Source organism: Mizuhopecten yessoensis, unplaced genomic scaffold, assembly GCF_002113885.1.
Source record: "Mizuhopecten yessoensis strain PY_sf001 unplaced genomic scaffold, ASM211388v2 scaffold6119, whole genome shotgun sequence".
NCBI classification, from domain to species: domain Eukaryota; kingdom Metazoa; phylum Mollusca; class Bivalvia; order Pectinida; family Pectinidae; genus Mizuhopecten; species Mizuhopecten yessoensis.
Window position 1 is genome coordinate 83,051 of NW_018406389.1, and position 16,276 is coordinate 99,326.

At 38.4% G+C, this 16,276-nt stretch overlaps 1 protein-coding gene across 4 annotated transcripts in view; it reads left to right on the forward strand.

Moving 5' to 3' along the window:
• Positions 1-16,276, forward strand: part of LOC110451516 (heterogeneous nuclear ribonucleoprotein L-like) — a 65,755-nt gene that overhangs the window by 45,099 nt on the left and 4,380 nt on the right. For all 4 annotated transcript variants that reach the window (XM_021499581.1, XM_021499582.1, XM_021499583.1 and 1 more), the window contains 4 exons: positions 1,691-1,894; positions 6,943-7,064; positions 13,099-13,229; positions 14,907-14,980. In XM_021499581.1, coding sequence (XP_021355256.1) covers positions 1,691-1,894; positions 6,943-7,064; positions 13,099-13,229; positions 14,907-14,980 — 531 coding nt within the window. The remainder of the gene's footprint in view (positions 1-1,690; positions 1,895-6,942; positions 7,065-13,098; positions 13,230-14,906; positions 14,981-16,276) is intronic.

Here is a 16,276-nt window from a genome sequence, read left to right on the forward strand (position 1 = left end):
TTAATCAAACACTGATATTCTGCCTGTAGTTGTATTTTAGTCCACTTTTAAGATTTCAAGTGTGAGATTTATACCAGGTGAGCAATTCAGGCCCATTGGGCCTCTTGTTAGGTCACCTGAGAGAAAGTCTCAAGTGACCTATTGCGATCGCCTTTTTGTCCGGCATCGTGCGTCGACCGTCTGTAAACAATTTACATTTTCGACTTCCTCTCCAAAACCCCTGAACCAATTTCAATGAAATTTGCAGAAACCTTCAATGGCCAAAGGTCAACCAAATTTGTGAATTATATGGTCCCCAGCCCCATGGGGCCTGAGGGGCAGGGCCAAAAAGGGTCAATTTGACTAAAATTTCAAAAATCTCAAGATCGAGATATGATAAAATCAAATACTCTTCATAGATGGAAGGGTCTTAAGGTGCTTTACCAAAATATTGAATTTCATGTCCCTGGGGTCTCACGTTTCCCACTTGGGAGGGGATAAACTTAACTATAGTTTATATAGGGAAATCTCATTTTTGACCAACATTTGTTTAATTTCCATTGGAATTAATTCAAATTTGGTTAGCATTATCAGTATTGGATAGCAGTTTGATAATATGCACAAATCAGCCCTGACTGACCCCCAGGGGCTGATGGGTCAAAAAGGGTCAAATTGACTGAAATTTCAAAAATCTTCTTCTCAAGACCCAGATATGGAAGATTCAAATACTCTTCATAGATGGAAGGGTCTTAAGGTGATTTACCAAAATTGTGAATTTCATGACCCTCCAACATTTTTAGGTCACCTGAGACAAAGTCTCAAGTGACCTATTGCGATCGCCTTTTGTCCGTCGTGCGTCCGTAAACAATTTACATTTTCGACTTCTTCTCCAAAAACACTGAACCAATTTCAATGAAATTTTGCAGGAACCTTCCATGGACAAAGGTCAACAAAAATAGTTGCCGGTTTAGTCCCAAGCCCCCAGGGGCCTGAGGGGCGGGGCCAAAAAGGGTCAAATTGACTAAAATTTCAAAAATCTTCTTNTCCATTGGAAGTAATTCAATTTAGGTTAGCATTATCAGTGTTAGGTAGCAGTTTGATAGTATGTACATATCAGCCCTGACTGACCCCCCGGGGCTGATGGGTGTGGCCAAAAAGGGTCGAATTGACTGAAATTTCAAAAATCTTCTTCTCAAGACCCAGATATGGTAGAATCAAATACTCTTCGTAGATGGAAGGGTCTTAAGGTGTTTACCAAAATTGTGAATTCCATGATCCTAGGGTCTTGCGTTTCCCCCTGTGGAGGGGGTAAACTTTACTATCAATCATTAGTGAATTATATGGTCCCCAGCCCCCAGGAGCCTTAGGGGCGGGGCCAAAAAAGGTCAAATTGACTAAAATTTTAAAATCTTCTTCTCAAGATCCAGATATGGTCAAATCAAATACTCTTCATAGATAGAAGGGTCTTAAAGTGCTTTACCATAACTCCGCTGACTGACAGAACCACTATTTGTACATAGTACATATACTACCCAGTTCTTTCACACTACTTTTACGTTACATGTAATTCCAGTTACCTTTGTTACAAAATGATTTCTTTTTCATTTGGCAACATCGATAACATCAGTTTTTACATAACTCAGGTGACCGTTAAGGCCCATGAGCCTTTTGTTAAAAAAGTAATTGATTTATTTAACCCTTCTTCTTGCAGCCAGCACAGGAGCCAAGGGGGTATGGGCGTGGCCCTCCTCACAGCCAGGGGGGCTACCAGGACCAAGGTATGATGAACCCAGGTGGACCAGGCCAAGGAGGTTCCAGCCAGGGTGCTGTCCTGATGGTGTATGGCCTAAACATGGAAAAGGTCAACAGTGACAAGCTGTTCAATCTTTTCTGTCTCTATGGCAATGTTGTCAGGGTAGGTTTAATTCAGCTCAACAGTTAAAATATAGTCAATACTTGCAAGAATTTCTTATTAAGGACCATGGAGAGCTTATGCCATACCGCAGCGTCCGTCGTCCGTCCGTCAACATTTCCTTTAAAACGCTACTAGTCCTGAACGGCCAAGTAGATTTTGACTAAATTTGGTTTGGAGCATCCTTAGGCCAAGGGAACTCAATTTTGTGTAAATGGTGGGTGTGGCCCCCCTGGGGGCAGAGGGGCGGGGCCCAATAGGGGAAATAGAGGTAAAACCTTCAAAATCCTTCTTCTACCGTAGGGATTAAGGGATTTTATTCTAATTTAGGCTGGAGCTTCCTTGGGCTAAGGGGACTCAATTTTGTATAAATGGTGGGTGTGGCGTCCCTTGGGGCAGATGGGTGGGGCTAAATAGGGGAAATAGGTAAAACCTTTAAAATCCTTCTCCTACTGTAGGGATTAAGGGATTTTATACTAATTTAGTCTGGAGCATCCTTGGGCCAAGGGGACTCAATTTTGTATAAATGATGGGTGTGGCACCCAAGGGCCTGAGGGGCGGGGCCCAATAGGGGAACATAGCAAATTATTCTTTAAAATCCTTCTACTTTTGTAAAAAATGACAGGATTTGGTCCATATTTGGTGTTGAGCATCCTTGGGTTAAGGGAAACCAATTTTGTATAAACGGTGGGTCTGGCCCCCTTTGGGGCTGTGGGGCGGGGCCCAATATGGGAAATATAGCAAATTCTAAAAAATCCTTCTTCTTCTGTAGGAATGACAGGATTTATTCCATATTTAGTCTGAAGCATCCTTGGGTGAGGGGTACCAATTTTGTATAAACCATTGGTCTGACCCCCCGGGGGCCTGATGCGTGGGGCCCAATAGGGGAAACATAGCAAATTATTCTTTAAAATCCTTCTTCTTCTGTAGGAATAAAAAGATTTGGTCCATATTTGGTGTGAAGCATCCTTGGGTAAAGGGGAACCAATTTTGTATAAACGGTGGGTTTGTTATATCTCGAGTACTGGATGGATCTTCTTCTTCTTAACCACTAATTGGAATTCAACTAAATTTGACCTGAAGCATCCCTAGGTGGTGGGGATTCAAAATTGTACAAATGGTGGCAGTTTGGCTGTATTGCTATAAACGACTTCTGTAGAACTATGCCATGGATATCGATCATATTTGGCGGAAGCATTTATGGGAGGCAGGGATTCAAAATCGTACAAATGTTGGGGCTGACCCCCCGGGCTAGGGGGTGCAGCTAAAAAAAAAGTGTATTACTTGGAAATGGTTGAGATCCCCACTGTATAACCATATATGCAATTGCTGAGTATAAAGAGAAGAATGCACATTTGCTTCTATGATGGCCATAGGGTCTGGCCCCACTCTTGGAGACAAAGTCCCTGGTTCATAACTTTGAAGCGGTTGAGATCCCCACCCCAAAACTATATATAAAATGCTTGGTATAAAGAGACGAATGCAGTCATGAAATTAGAATTGGTCCTGGTGTCTGGCCATAACCCTAGGGACCTGATTTACAGCTTGTAAACAGTTGAGATCCCCACCCCATAACCATACATTGAATTGCTGGGCATGAAAAATCTAATACAGATATGCTACAAGGATTGGCTTGGGGTCTGGCATATTTCCTTGGTTCTCATTTGAAGAATATTTTGTCATGATTGCTTAGAGATCCAGGTGAGCTATACAGGCCCTCTGGTCCTCTTGTTTTTAGCTCATATGATTGCTCATGTGAGCTATTGCCATCTGTCTTCGTCTGTCGTACTAGTAAACATTTTCAACTTCTTCAGAACCACTTTTGTGATTGACTTCAAACTTGCACAAACAATCCTTTTGACATCCTGACCAAGTGTTGTTAATTTTTTGGGTCGATCATAAATCCAATTCGGCTGCCCTTGTTTCTGGTTGGCTCGGACATTTTCGACTTCTTCAAAAGAATGGCTGCACTGATTGACTTGAAGTTGGTACAATTGATTCTTTTGAGGACCCAAACAAGTGTTGTTACTTTTCATGCCAATCTAAAAATCTAAGATTGCCGCCCTTGTCTCTGATTGGCTGAGACATATTCGACTTATCAAGAATGAATTTACCGATTAACTTCTAACTTAATACAACATTCCTTATGAGATCCAGAACAAGTGTTGTTAAGTTTCCTTCCTTTCCAAAAGTCTTAGATGATCACCTTGGTCTCTGATTGGCTGAGGCAATTTTTGATTGGCCGTTTATCTATAGGCGTCATGCTTGCACAAAAGCCAAACAACTGCCTATATTTTTAGCCCACCATCATCTGATGGTGGGTTATTCAAATCACCCTGCGTCCGTGGTCCGTTCGCCGTCCGTCATCTGTCCTTAAACAATTCTTTTTAACGGTATTTCTCAAGAAGTACCAGAGGGATCTTTCTCAAATTTTATACGTAGGTTCCCCTTGGTCCTTAGCTGTGCAGGGCAACTTTTGAGACTGAGCGAATAAACAACATGGCCGACAGGCAGCCATCTTAGATTTTGATAGTGAAAGTTTGTTATCACTATTTCTCAAGAAGTACCAAAGGGATCTTTCCCAAATTTTATATGTAGGTTCCCCTAGGTCCTAAGCTGTGCATTTTTTGAGACTGATCAGATAAACAACATGGCCGACAGGCAGCCATATTGGATTTTGATAGTGTAGGTTTGTTACCACTATTTCTCCGGAAGAACTAGAGGGATCTTTCTGAAATTGGATATGTACATGTAGGTTCCCCTTGGTCCTAGCTGTGTAGGGCAGTTTTAGGGACTAATCGGATAAACAACATGGCCGACAGGAAGCCATCTTCGATTTTGATAGTGAAAGGTTGTTATCACTATTTCTCGGGAAGTAGGGGAGGGATCTTTCTCAAATTTTATATGTAGGTTCCCCATGATCCCTCGTTGTGCATGTTATATTTTGAGACTGATCATAAATCAAAATGGATTAAAAGAAGAACTAAACGTATCTTTCTCATATTGCAATGATCGATTCTATTTCTTTCACATTAAGTACTACTAGTAAATATTTGAAATGACAAACTCACTTTGAAGGTTGGCTTTCATACACATCAGTATTAAGTTTAGATCAAAAGTTACCTCAAGATGCATTTACTGTTAACATGACTCGACCAAACAGATTAGAGGAAAGAAGAGAAAAGATAGAACTGACAAGGAACTAATGAAGATGGTACAAAGGTGGGCGCCAAGATCCCTCTGAGATCTCTTGTCTTGTAGTTATCCATCCGCCAAAAATCTGACAAATTGTCCTGAGTGGGTTTTCAAAAAATTATGAGGACCTGTGTGCAACCTAGGTTCCAAATTAGAATATTCTTTTTGACATTAATAACAACAGCCATTCGTGTAAATAAATGCCTCTTTTTTCTATGCTGGACTGCATGGTGCAGATGAATATAATGTTTTTATTTTCGTGGGAACCATGTGCTGGTTTTTAGGTCAAGTTTTAGCTTTGCATTTCTCAGACATAGGCTCACGCTGATATTAGCAGTAAAAGTGGTCATTGAAGACAATCTGCAAATTAGTCGCATACAACACAGTCTGTCCAGTCTCTCTAGTGTAGTATTGTGGCAGACATCAATTGTTTACATGAAATGGGCTGACACATTGTAGCACATGCGTACAGCTGAAGCCTTTGAGTTTGTCTTAAGTTGTCCAGGCAATTATTGCAAGCTAAAGATGACAGTAAATGCTTTAATTGGTGTAAAATGGGTGGACTGTGGTGTCAAATTGATATTGGATGGTCCATTGACGTTCAGAAAACATATAAAAGCTCCATGAGGGGTTGTAGAAAATATTGGTTTGGTTTGGTTTAGTGTAGTTTAACGTCCAATCAACAGCTATGGTCATTTAAGGATGGCCTCCCCTTTGTGCAAGCTGCATGCCTGTAGTGTATGTGTGTGTTTTGGGAGGTTGCGATATGTTCGTGTTTGTCTCCTTGTGATAGCGTGGAACTGATGCCGACTTTATAGTGCTACCTCACTGAAATATAATGCCAAGACACCAAGCAGGACACACCACTCGGTCACATACTGACAATGGGCGAACCAGTCGTCGCGCTCCTAAACTGCTGAACGTTAAGCAGGAGTAGAAACACCCATTTTTACAGACTCTGTATGTCTCGGCCAGGGGACAGAACCCAAAGCCACAGGGGCAAAAACGCTCAACTAAAGGCCTTAAGTGAGGCATTGTCAAGGGACACACATTAGTGTTGTTTAGAAAGAAGAGAAAAGATAAGGGTCGCCTCTTCAGGACAGATCTTAGATATGCTTATAAAGCGATAAGCAATGAGCAATATACATGTAGTGGGTTTATTGTTGGGACCGTAATAAATTCATACCTTTTCAAGTTTGTTCAAATGAATGACCTATTCCCACTTTCAACCTAATGTCCTTGTTCAACATTCGAGGTCACAGGCGTCATATGTTAATTGTTTAAATCTTTTAATAGGTTCTTATGAATCAAACACTGATATTCTGCCTGTAGCTGTTATTTAGTCCACTATTAAGATTACAAGTGTGAGATTAATACCAGGTGAGCGATGCAGGCCTATTTGGCCTCTTGTTATAGCATGTCAACTAACTACTCTTTGAATGATGCAGATATTATTTCAATGTAAGAAAGTATATAACTATATGGCATTCGACGGGTGTATATTGTTCCGCCCCGCGGTACTCTGGTTTATGGAGTCGATGCCCCTTTGTGCGAAATACTTGACCGCGCAATTCTCCTTAACTAACAGGTGGATTTTATTGAAACTTTGCATGAATGATCCCGTATCTTATGAAATTTAGATGAATTTATGCCTAGTTGTGCACCAGCATTTTAATTTCAGATTTAAACTCTTTTTAAGGGAGTTTCAGTCCATTATGCAAAATAACTTTTCCGGATATCCCAGGTCAAAGTAACTAAATGATGTTTGAACTACCAGCATCCGCGGGGGTATTAATTAGTTATATTTCACATCATTTAGTAGTCATCCCTTAAAGGTACCATTTGTCTCCTTACAGATCAAGTTCTTAAAGAGTAAGGAGGGTGCAGCTATGGTACAGCTGGGAGATAGCATGGCTGTAGACCGTGCTCTACAGAATCTGAACAACACTTTCTTCTTTGGCAGCAAGATGCAGCTTGGGTAGGTACTGTAGAATAGATACAATATTTGTGTGTTGTGCACATCCATTTAAAATGCGCTGGTACATTGTTATTTTTGGGGGTGGAGGCAGGATGTAAAGCTGGACTGATGGCACCAGCAGCACAGGTGGAAATAGGCAAGTCTAAATTGAACTCGCCAGGTATTATGTTGCGTAGCATGAAAAACTTCTAAATATAGCTTTGTATTTTAACAAGGCAGTTACCAAGATTAGAGCAGCAAGGAGAGTCCCATCAGACCATAACGATAGTTCATAACTATACAAACATGATTAATGACCAAGAATATGTTGAACTTATGCGTTACTTTTACGATTCTAGGAAATGTCACTCGATCTAGCAAAATCAGTTTAATAGACAGGGTAAATCTTCTTATTTCAGAAAAAAATAAATAAGCCGCTCTTGGCGAGAGCCAAGTGGCTTATTAATTCTGTCCAGAGAACAAAATAACGGACCCACTTCCGTTCTAGGTGTGTGCACATAATTCAGTCTTGCATGCTTCCGCTATAGTTTCGTTATCGTAAATAGAAAGTAGAATCTCTGACACTCACGTGTGGGTTACATAAAGTCTTCTGATACTCTTCTCCAAATAATAATCCATACCTTAACTAATTGCTGAAAACAAAATGTTTATCTCCGGTGCATTCTGCGAGTGTTGTGGTGGTGAAATTCGTGCACTGGGTTTGATCGTTTTAGCAACTCGGATTGAGGTCTGAGGAGGTTTACGCGTGTGAAACACATATGATTCGAAAAAGCACATGTGAAGCCTGTCAAGCGTTGACGCTGTCTGTAGAAGGAAGAAGTAAATATATATACTTACAAACCGTATGAGTGATGAAGTATAACCTTTATTTTGATGTTTCAAACGGGAACGTAATATGACATATCGTGCTTAGGTTGATAACGGTAATGGCTCTTGAGACGAGATGATATATGTGAACTGTGTATGCTTATCAAACATTTCTGTAACACAGCATGCTTTTTCTGATGTATTTATTTATGCAAATGTAACAATTTAAGAACATGACACAACTGCGCTGCTGTTTGACAAGAATTCGCGCCGTGTCAAAATATTATCCAATCTGGTGTAAGGGAAATAACTCTTACGTTGGTAAAGTCGCATTGAGAGATATAATTCAAATATATTCCAAGAACATTTGTGAGATTTTGTATATTCAATGGCAGTAAATAAAGTCGCTACATATATTGATAATTATTAGCTCACCTGGCACGAAGTCTGTCCTCGTCTGTCAACTTTTCCTTTAAACAACTTCTTCTGAAGAACGGACAGGCTGAGAGGCATGAGATTTGGCTGAAAGCTTCGTTGGTAGGAGCCCTACAAAGTGTGAGAACGAAAATGACCTTGACATGTTTTCAAGGTCACAGGGGTCAAATATGTCAAAAACTTCAAACGACTTCTTCTGAAGAACTAAAAGGTATATAATCTTCATATTTGGCTGATGGCTTCCTGGGATAGAGCCCAACAAAGTTTGAGAATGAAAATTACCTTGACCTACTTTCAAGGTCACAGGGGTCAAATGTGTCAAAAGCTTAAAATGACTTCTTCTGAAGAACTGAAAGGTATAGAATCTTTGTTTTTGATTGATGGCTTCCTAGGAAAGAGCCGAACAAATTAGAGAATGAAAATGACCTTGACCTTCTTTTAAGGTCACATGAGGCAGATATGTCAAACACTTTAAACGACTTCTCCTGAAGAACTGGTAGTTATAAAATCTTAATATTTGGCAGGTGGCTTCCTGTGAAAGAGCCAAACAAACTTTTTGAATGAAAATGACCTTGACCTACTTTCAAGATCTCAGCGTTCAAATATGTCAAACAGTTCAAACAGCTTCTTTTAAGAATTAAAAGGCATAAAATTATAATATTTGGCTGGTGACTTCCTGGGATAGAGCTCACCAAAGTTTGCAAATAAAAATGACCTCAACCTACTTTAGAGGTCACAGAGGTCAACAACATTTTAATGGATTTGTTCTTGAGAACTAAAAGGAATGGATTCATAAGATTTGGCTGGTAGCTTTTTGGAATAGAGCTAACCAATTTGAGAAGGAAAATGACATTGACCTATTTACAAGATCACAGGGAAAAATATGTCAAGCAACTTCTGAAGAAGAATCAAAAAGCATAGAATCTTATAATAATATTTTGCTGGTAGTATCAACAGATGGAGCCAACAGATGGAGCCAACAAAGTTTGCGAGGGAAATATTTTTAGTGCAATATAATATTTAATGAGAATATTTTGTTATGACTACTTAAATATTCAGGTGAGCGATACAGGCCCTCTTGGGCCTCTTGTTATTAATAAGAATAAAAAATTAAATTAAATTAAAAGGAGTACAATGTCTCTTTTCTCGATGCATGTTTTCCCACTTCTGTTAACTATCTTTCATCTCACAAGCACAAATGCACCTATTCTTTATTATCCATTCACCGATTGCCATTATGCTCATGTCACATCATCGGAGATGCTAATTAATGAAAATTATAACAATGCGTCACACTTAAAGAGGGTGAAAAAAGAGGAGAGGGAGAATGTATTTAAAGCATCATTTAAGAGGTGATTGATTTTGGAAATTCCAAAGGCAACATCATCACATGACCTGATTTTCAATTAGCAGAATACAGAACAAATATCTGAGGTATTATAGTAGATATTGATGCTCAATGTGTTACTGAAGCAATCAAATTTAAAGTGGTGAGCGGTTTTAATGTCACACTGACATAATTCTAGTTTAACTGTAAGATCAATAAACAATGATATATTTTTTGGATTTTCCTCACAAACCACTGTATTTTTAGGTCACCTGAGCTTTGCTCAATGACCTATTCTGACACTTTCCGTACGTCGTGCGTTAACTTTTTAGCTCATGGCAAGTGAGCTTATGTCGTGGTGTGGCGTCTGTCGTCCGTCCGTCCATCCGTCCTCGTCCGTCAAATTTTCCTTTAAACAACTTCTTCTGAAGAACTGACAGGCTTAGAGTAATGATATTTGGTTGAAAGCTTTGTTGGTAGGAGCCCTACAAAGTTTGAGAATGAAAATGACCTTGACCTACTTTAAAGGTCACAGGGGTCAAATATGTCAAAAATTTCAAACGACTTCTTCTGAAGAACTAAAAGGTATAGAATCTTCATATTTGGCTGATTGGTTCGTAGGAAAGAGCCCAACATAGTTTGAGAATGAAAATGACCTTGACCTACTTTTAAGGTCACATGAGGCAGATATGTCAAACACTTCAAATGACTTCTTCTGAAGAACTGAAAGTTATAGAACCTTAATATTCGGCTGGTTATTTCCTGGGAAAGAGCCCAACATAGTTTGCGAATGACAGTGACCTTGACCTACTTTCGAGGTCACAGAGGTCAAGAACATTTTAATCGATTTGATCTTAAGAACTAAAAGGAATGGATTCATAAGATTTGGCTGGTAGCTTTTCGAATAGGGCTTACCAATTTGAGAAGGAAAATGACATTGACCTACTTACAAGGTCACAGGGAAAAAAAATGTCAAGCAACCTCTGAAGAATCAAAAAGCATAGAATCTTGTAATAATATTTTGCTGGTAGTTTCAACAGATGGAGCCAACAAAGTTTGCGAAGGAAATATTTTTAGTGCAATATAATATTTAATGAGAATATTTTGCTATGACTGCTTAAATATTCAGGTGAACGATACAGGCCCTCTTGGGCCTCTTGTTTATAATTTAAATTCAAGCTTAATTATATGTTACATTGAGGTAAGATTAAAGTACATTTTTTGTCTAGTAAATTGTCCAAGTTTTAAACACAAAAGGCCCTACATGTTTTTGGTATAGGGCCAAACTGCCCCAATAATAAGCAAGGCAAGAATGTCTGCAATTTCTAGGCATAAAGGGATAAATACATTCTTGCTGCTAGGATTAGTTCATAGGGCGGGAACGGGTAACAGAGTACCCAGGTTCGGTTCGGTTACAAGTTCTATCCGGCTAGCACATCTACGTACCCGAAAACCGTCTCAAAATGTAGGTCAATACTTATTGATTTTCACGATCAGTGTACTTGCCATACTATTGAGTGCAAGTATACGATAAATTTTGAATGACATAATGTTGACTGACATTCTGCTGAACAATGTAACTTTATCATTCAACGGCAGCTATTGTCTGTGAACTTGAAGTGATGCACAGAAATACTTGCGCATAGCGTTGACAACACGTGAGTGTAAAAAGGAACTACAAAAATTTCCCAGGCTGGAGGCTAGCGATATGTAGCCAATTCATAATCAGCATATCGGCTGAAAATAAAATTGTAGATTCGACCAATAAAAATTATCCTTTCATATAAAGAAATGTATACAGGTGTTGAATAAACAAAGATTTTTTATTGGTCATTCATGTATGGTAATTTATTAATGTTCACAGGTAAAGGCCAATGTTGAGGTCATGAAATGCAAGGGAGATAATCCAATTTAGATACTGCCTGTTTGTAGATGATTTTGATATGCAAGGGAGATAAATGTTATATGTTTTCTAATACTTGTTTCTAATAGTCTGTTTCATGTTAGTTTTTCAAACTTGCTCCTAAAATAAACTTGTTGATATTTATTTCTGTCACTTAAATTTAAATCCCTGTAATATTACACATGTATCTAAAAACACACCAAAAATCACTAAAAGTGGCATATGCATGATGAAGTGGACTATGTGGGCTTTATAATTTAAAAAAATGAGACTGCAGTGTCTGTGTCTATACCACAAAAGTAATTTCTACTGTACTCTGCTACCTATATAGCTATATTAATCACCTATACACTATAGTTGTATTGAGTTATATTTTCTAAGATTTAGATGTTTATTTTCATTTTTCATGAATGTAAAATGTCCAAATTTTTTACATCATTATTTTTTAAAAAGATTACTTATATATTTAAATTCTCTTGTTATCTCCCTAATGATACAACCTTCTTTAAAAAGCGACTTTGTTCCGTTTCTCTTAAAAACGAAAATAACATGAAAACAGTACAGAATTCACCTTTGTAAACATTTTAGAAACGAAATTTAGTGGGAAGGGAGGTAACGCGTACAGATTGCAGTGCAACAATATAAAAATCCCTGTCGGTTTCAAACGGTTCTATATATCAATAGGAAACTTGTCACAACAATAAACCATTGCACATGATTTCGTTTCGTGGCTAGACTTTCTGCGACCATGCTCTTCATTGCAAACTAGTACAAAAAATATGCCGGTAACCAGCGTCCTGAAGTTCGGTTGACTGCAAGTATTAGTGCGTTAGTTAATTAATCGGAATGAAATTGGATGAAACACAACATGAATATAAAGAATAATATGTAAAGTTTACCCAGTGCCTTTCAAAACAAGATGTCATGGGAAGAATATATTAAATGCGATGTAAATGCACCAGCTTAACAGTCTCGCCAAAAGCATACAAAGTGTCATGGCTGAAAATGACATAAACGGAAATTTGGCAGTTATCTCCCTTGCTATGCCATCTAGCGACAGCTGATATGCCTACATTATTTACAAGGAATAGGTATTGAGTTTTCTTTGTTTATGCATTTAGTGAATTTATCAAAATAAAAGGCCATTGGTGGCTGTATTTCATGGCACAAAAAGCACCGTTACCCGGTTTTGGTTCAGTTTAAGCACACGGTCATCGACTTACATTATTTCTTACCATTGCAGCCCTATTAGCTAAGGGATCTGACCTTATCCAAGGGGACTTATATAACATGGAAATTGTAAAGATTCCTACCCTTTGATTAAACCAAATATAAAATTGTTTGGCATGAAGAAATAAATAAACTCATGTTCTTGTAGTCTTTCCTGCTCACAGCTGAGTTTCATTCTTATAACAGATTTTATTTCTTGTACACTTTCAATAAACATGCATGGTATTCAACTGACTTTAAATTGTAAATGAATGTTGAAGAGAGCTGGGCCTTTTGTAGAAGAATACATAAACACAATTTGTTTTTGTAAAAATGATGTTTTTGTATTGCAGACCATCCAAGCAGGCGTTTCTTCAGGATGTGCCGAACCCCCACGACCTTGCTGATGGTAGCTGTTCATTTAAAGATTACATGGGCAATCGCAACAACAGATTTACCAACCCAGAGTCTGCCAGTAAAAATCATATCCTTGCCTTATACATGCTGTGTCATACCTGATCTGTTAGAGTGCAATACACCAAAATAAATGAAATATAATGTAAAAATAATATCAATATAAATTTGATTATACTGAAACATTGTAAAAAGTTAATGATTCATTTTGAGCTGGTGGCATACCGTGTCGTCCGTCCTTCGTCTGTACGTCCACAATTTCTTCAAACGACTTCTTCTTCTTAGCCACTGAGTGGAATTTAACTTGGAAGCATCCCTAGGTGGTGGGGATTCAAAATTGTACAAATGGTAGGGTAAACCCCCCCCCCCCCCAGGGGGCTGAGGGGCGGGCCAAAAGGGGACAATTTGGTTATATTGCTATAAATGACTTCTGTAGAACTGTGCAATGGATATCAATCATATTTGGTCAGAAGTATTCATGGTAGGCAGGGATTCAAAATTGTATAAATGGTGGGGCTGACCCCCAATGGGGCTGAGGGGCGGGGCCAAAAAGGGTTATTTGGCTATATTGTTTTAAGCAACTTCTTCTCTACAGCTAAAAGATGGACATCAACCATATTTGACTGGAAGCATCCCTAGGTGGTGGGGATTCAAAATTTACCAAATGAGGGGGCTGAGGGTTGGGGCCAAAAAGGGTTATTTGGCTATATTGCTTAAAGCGACTTCTCTACAACTAAAAGATGGACATCAACCATATTTGACTGGAAGCATCCCTAGGTAGTGGGGATTCAAAATTGTACAAATGGTGGGGCTGAGGGGCGAGGCCAAAAGGGGGACAATTTCTTTACAACTAAAAGATGGACATCAACTATATTTGACAGGAAGCATCCCTAGGTGGTGGGGATTCAAAATTGTTCAAATGGTGGGGCTGACCCACCAGGGGTTGGAGGGGCGGGGCAAAAAGGGGGCCAATTTTGCTAAATTGCTATAATGACGTCTTCTGTAGAACTATGCACTGGATATTATTCATATTTGGTCAGAAGCATTCATGAGAGTCGGGGATTCAAAAGTGTACAAATGGTGGGACTGTCCCCCCAGGGGGCTGAGGGACGGGGCCAAAAAGGTTGATTTGGCTATATTGCTTTAGCCTCTCTTCTCTGCAACTAAGAGATTGATATCAACCATATTTGACTGGATGCATCCTTAGGTAGTGGGGATTCAAAAATGAACAAATGGTGGGGCTGACCCTACAGGGGGCTGAGGGGCGTGGCTAAAAAGGGGCAATTTGGCTAGATTGCTATAAATGATTTCTTCTGTAGAATTATGCACTGAATATCAATCATATTTGGTTGGAAGCATTCATGGGAGGCAGGGATTCAAATTGTACAAGTAGTGGGGCTGACCCCCTTGGCTAAAGGGTCTGGCCCCTCCTTGGAGACATAGTCCCTGGGTCATAACTTTGAAACGGTTGAAATCCCCGCCCCAAAACTATATATACAAATGCTGGGCATAAAGAGACGAATGCAGTCATGATATAAGAAGTGACCCCAGGGTCTGCCCGACCCTTGGAGACTTAACCCCTGGGTCATAACTTTGAAATAGTTAAGATCTCCCCCCCCCCCATATCCATACATAAAATTGCTGGGCATTAAAAATCTAAAACAGATATGATACTCATATACTTAGTGCTTAGGTGTATTTTAGTCTTACACCAACTATTTACAATCATCAACCTTAACCCTATCACGTATTCAGACAGCTTCCAAAATCCTGCATTACTTCAACGCACCTCCAAACATTACTAATGAAGATATTGAACAGGTGAGTTTTTTTCTTATACATTTCCGTCTGGTTGATGTTGCTACACTAAACACTTTCAATACCCCTACTTTGTTCAGAGGTAATATGGAAATCAATTTTGAGATTCTTTGTGTACATTTGTCCATTGTAAGAAGTTTGTATACATATTTCATTACCCCTCCACAGGTTTAGTTTATAGTTACAGAATAGTATGGTAACATAAAGTTATAAACTTTAGAAATAGAGAGTTTAATTTACACAAATAGATGAATGGAGCATCAACACCTAAGATTTGGTTAAGTTCATTTTTATTAAGTTTACATGTTCCAACTAGCTAGACTAGCCATCATCAGAACAACGGTATACATTATTTGAGAGCTAAGGTAAAACTTATGGTTCAGACATGACTTCCTTAGAATTGTCTTCCATCATGCGATAACAACAATACAGTTACTTTTAATCATGTGATATAAAGATGGACAAAGTAAAGGATTACGGTACTGATAATCATGCGATATGAAGATGGACAAAGTGAAGGATTACAGTACTGATAATCATGTGATATAAAGATGGACAAAGTAAAGGATTAGAGTACTGATAATTATGTGATATAAAGATGGACAAAGCAAAGGATTAGAGTACTGATAATCATGTGATATAAAGATGGACAAAGTAAAGGATTACAGTACTGGTAATCATGTGATATAAAGATGGACAAAGCAAAGGATTAGAGTACTGATAATTATGTGATATAAAGATGGACAAAGTAAATGATTAGAGTACTGATAATCATGTGATATAAAGATGGACAAAGTAAAGGATTATAGTACTGATAATCATGTGATATAAATATGGACAAAGTAAAGGATTATAAAACCGATAATCATGGGATATTAAGATGGACAAAGTAAAGGATTATAGTACTGATAATTATAATCAAGTGATATAAAGATGGAGAAAGTAAAGAATTACAGTACTGATAATCATGTGATATAAAGATGGACAAATTAAAGGATTACAGTACTGATAATCATGTGATATAAAGATGGACAAAGTAAATGATTACAGTACTGATAATCATGTGATATAAAGATGGACAAATTAAAGGATTACAGTACTGATAATCATGTGATATAAAGATGGACAAAGTAAATGATTACAGTACTGATAATCATGTGATATAAAGATGGACAAATTAAAGGATTACAGTACTGATAATCATGTGATATAAAGATGGACAAAGTAAATGATTACAGTACTGATAATCATGTGATATAAAGATGGACAAAGTAAAGGATTACAGTACTGATAATCATG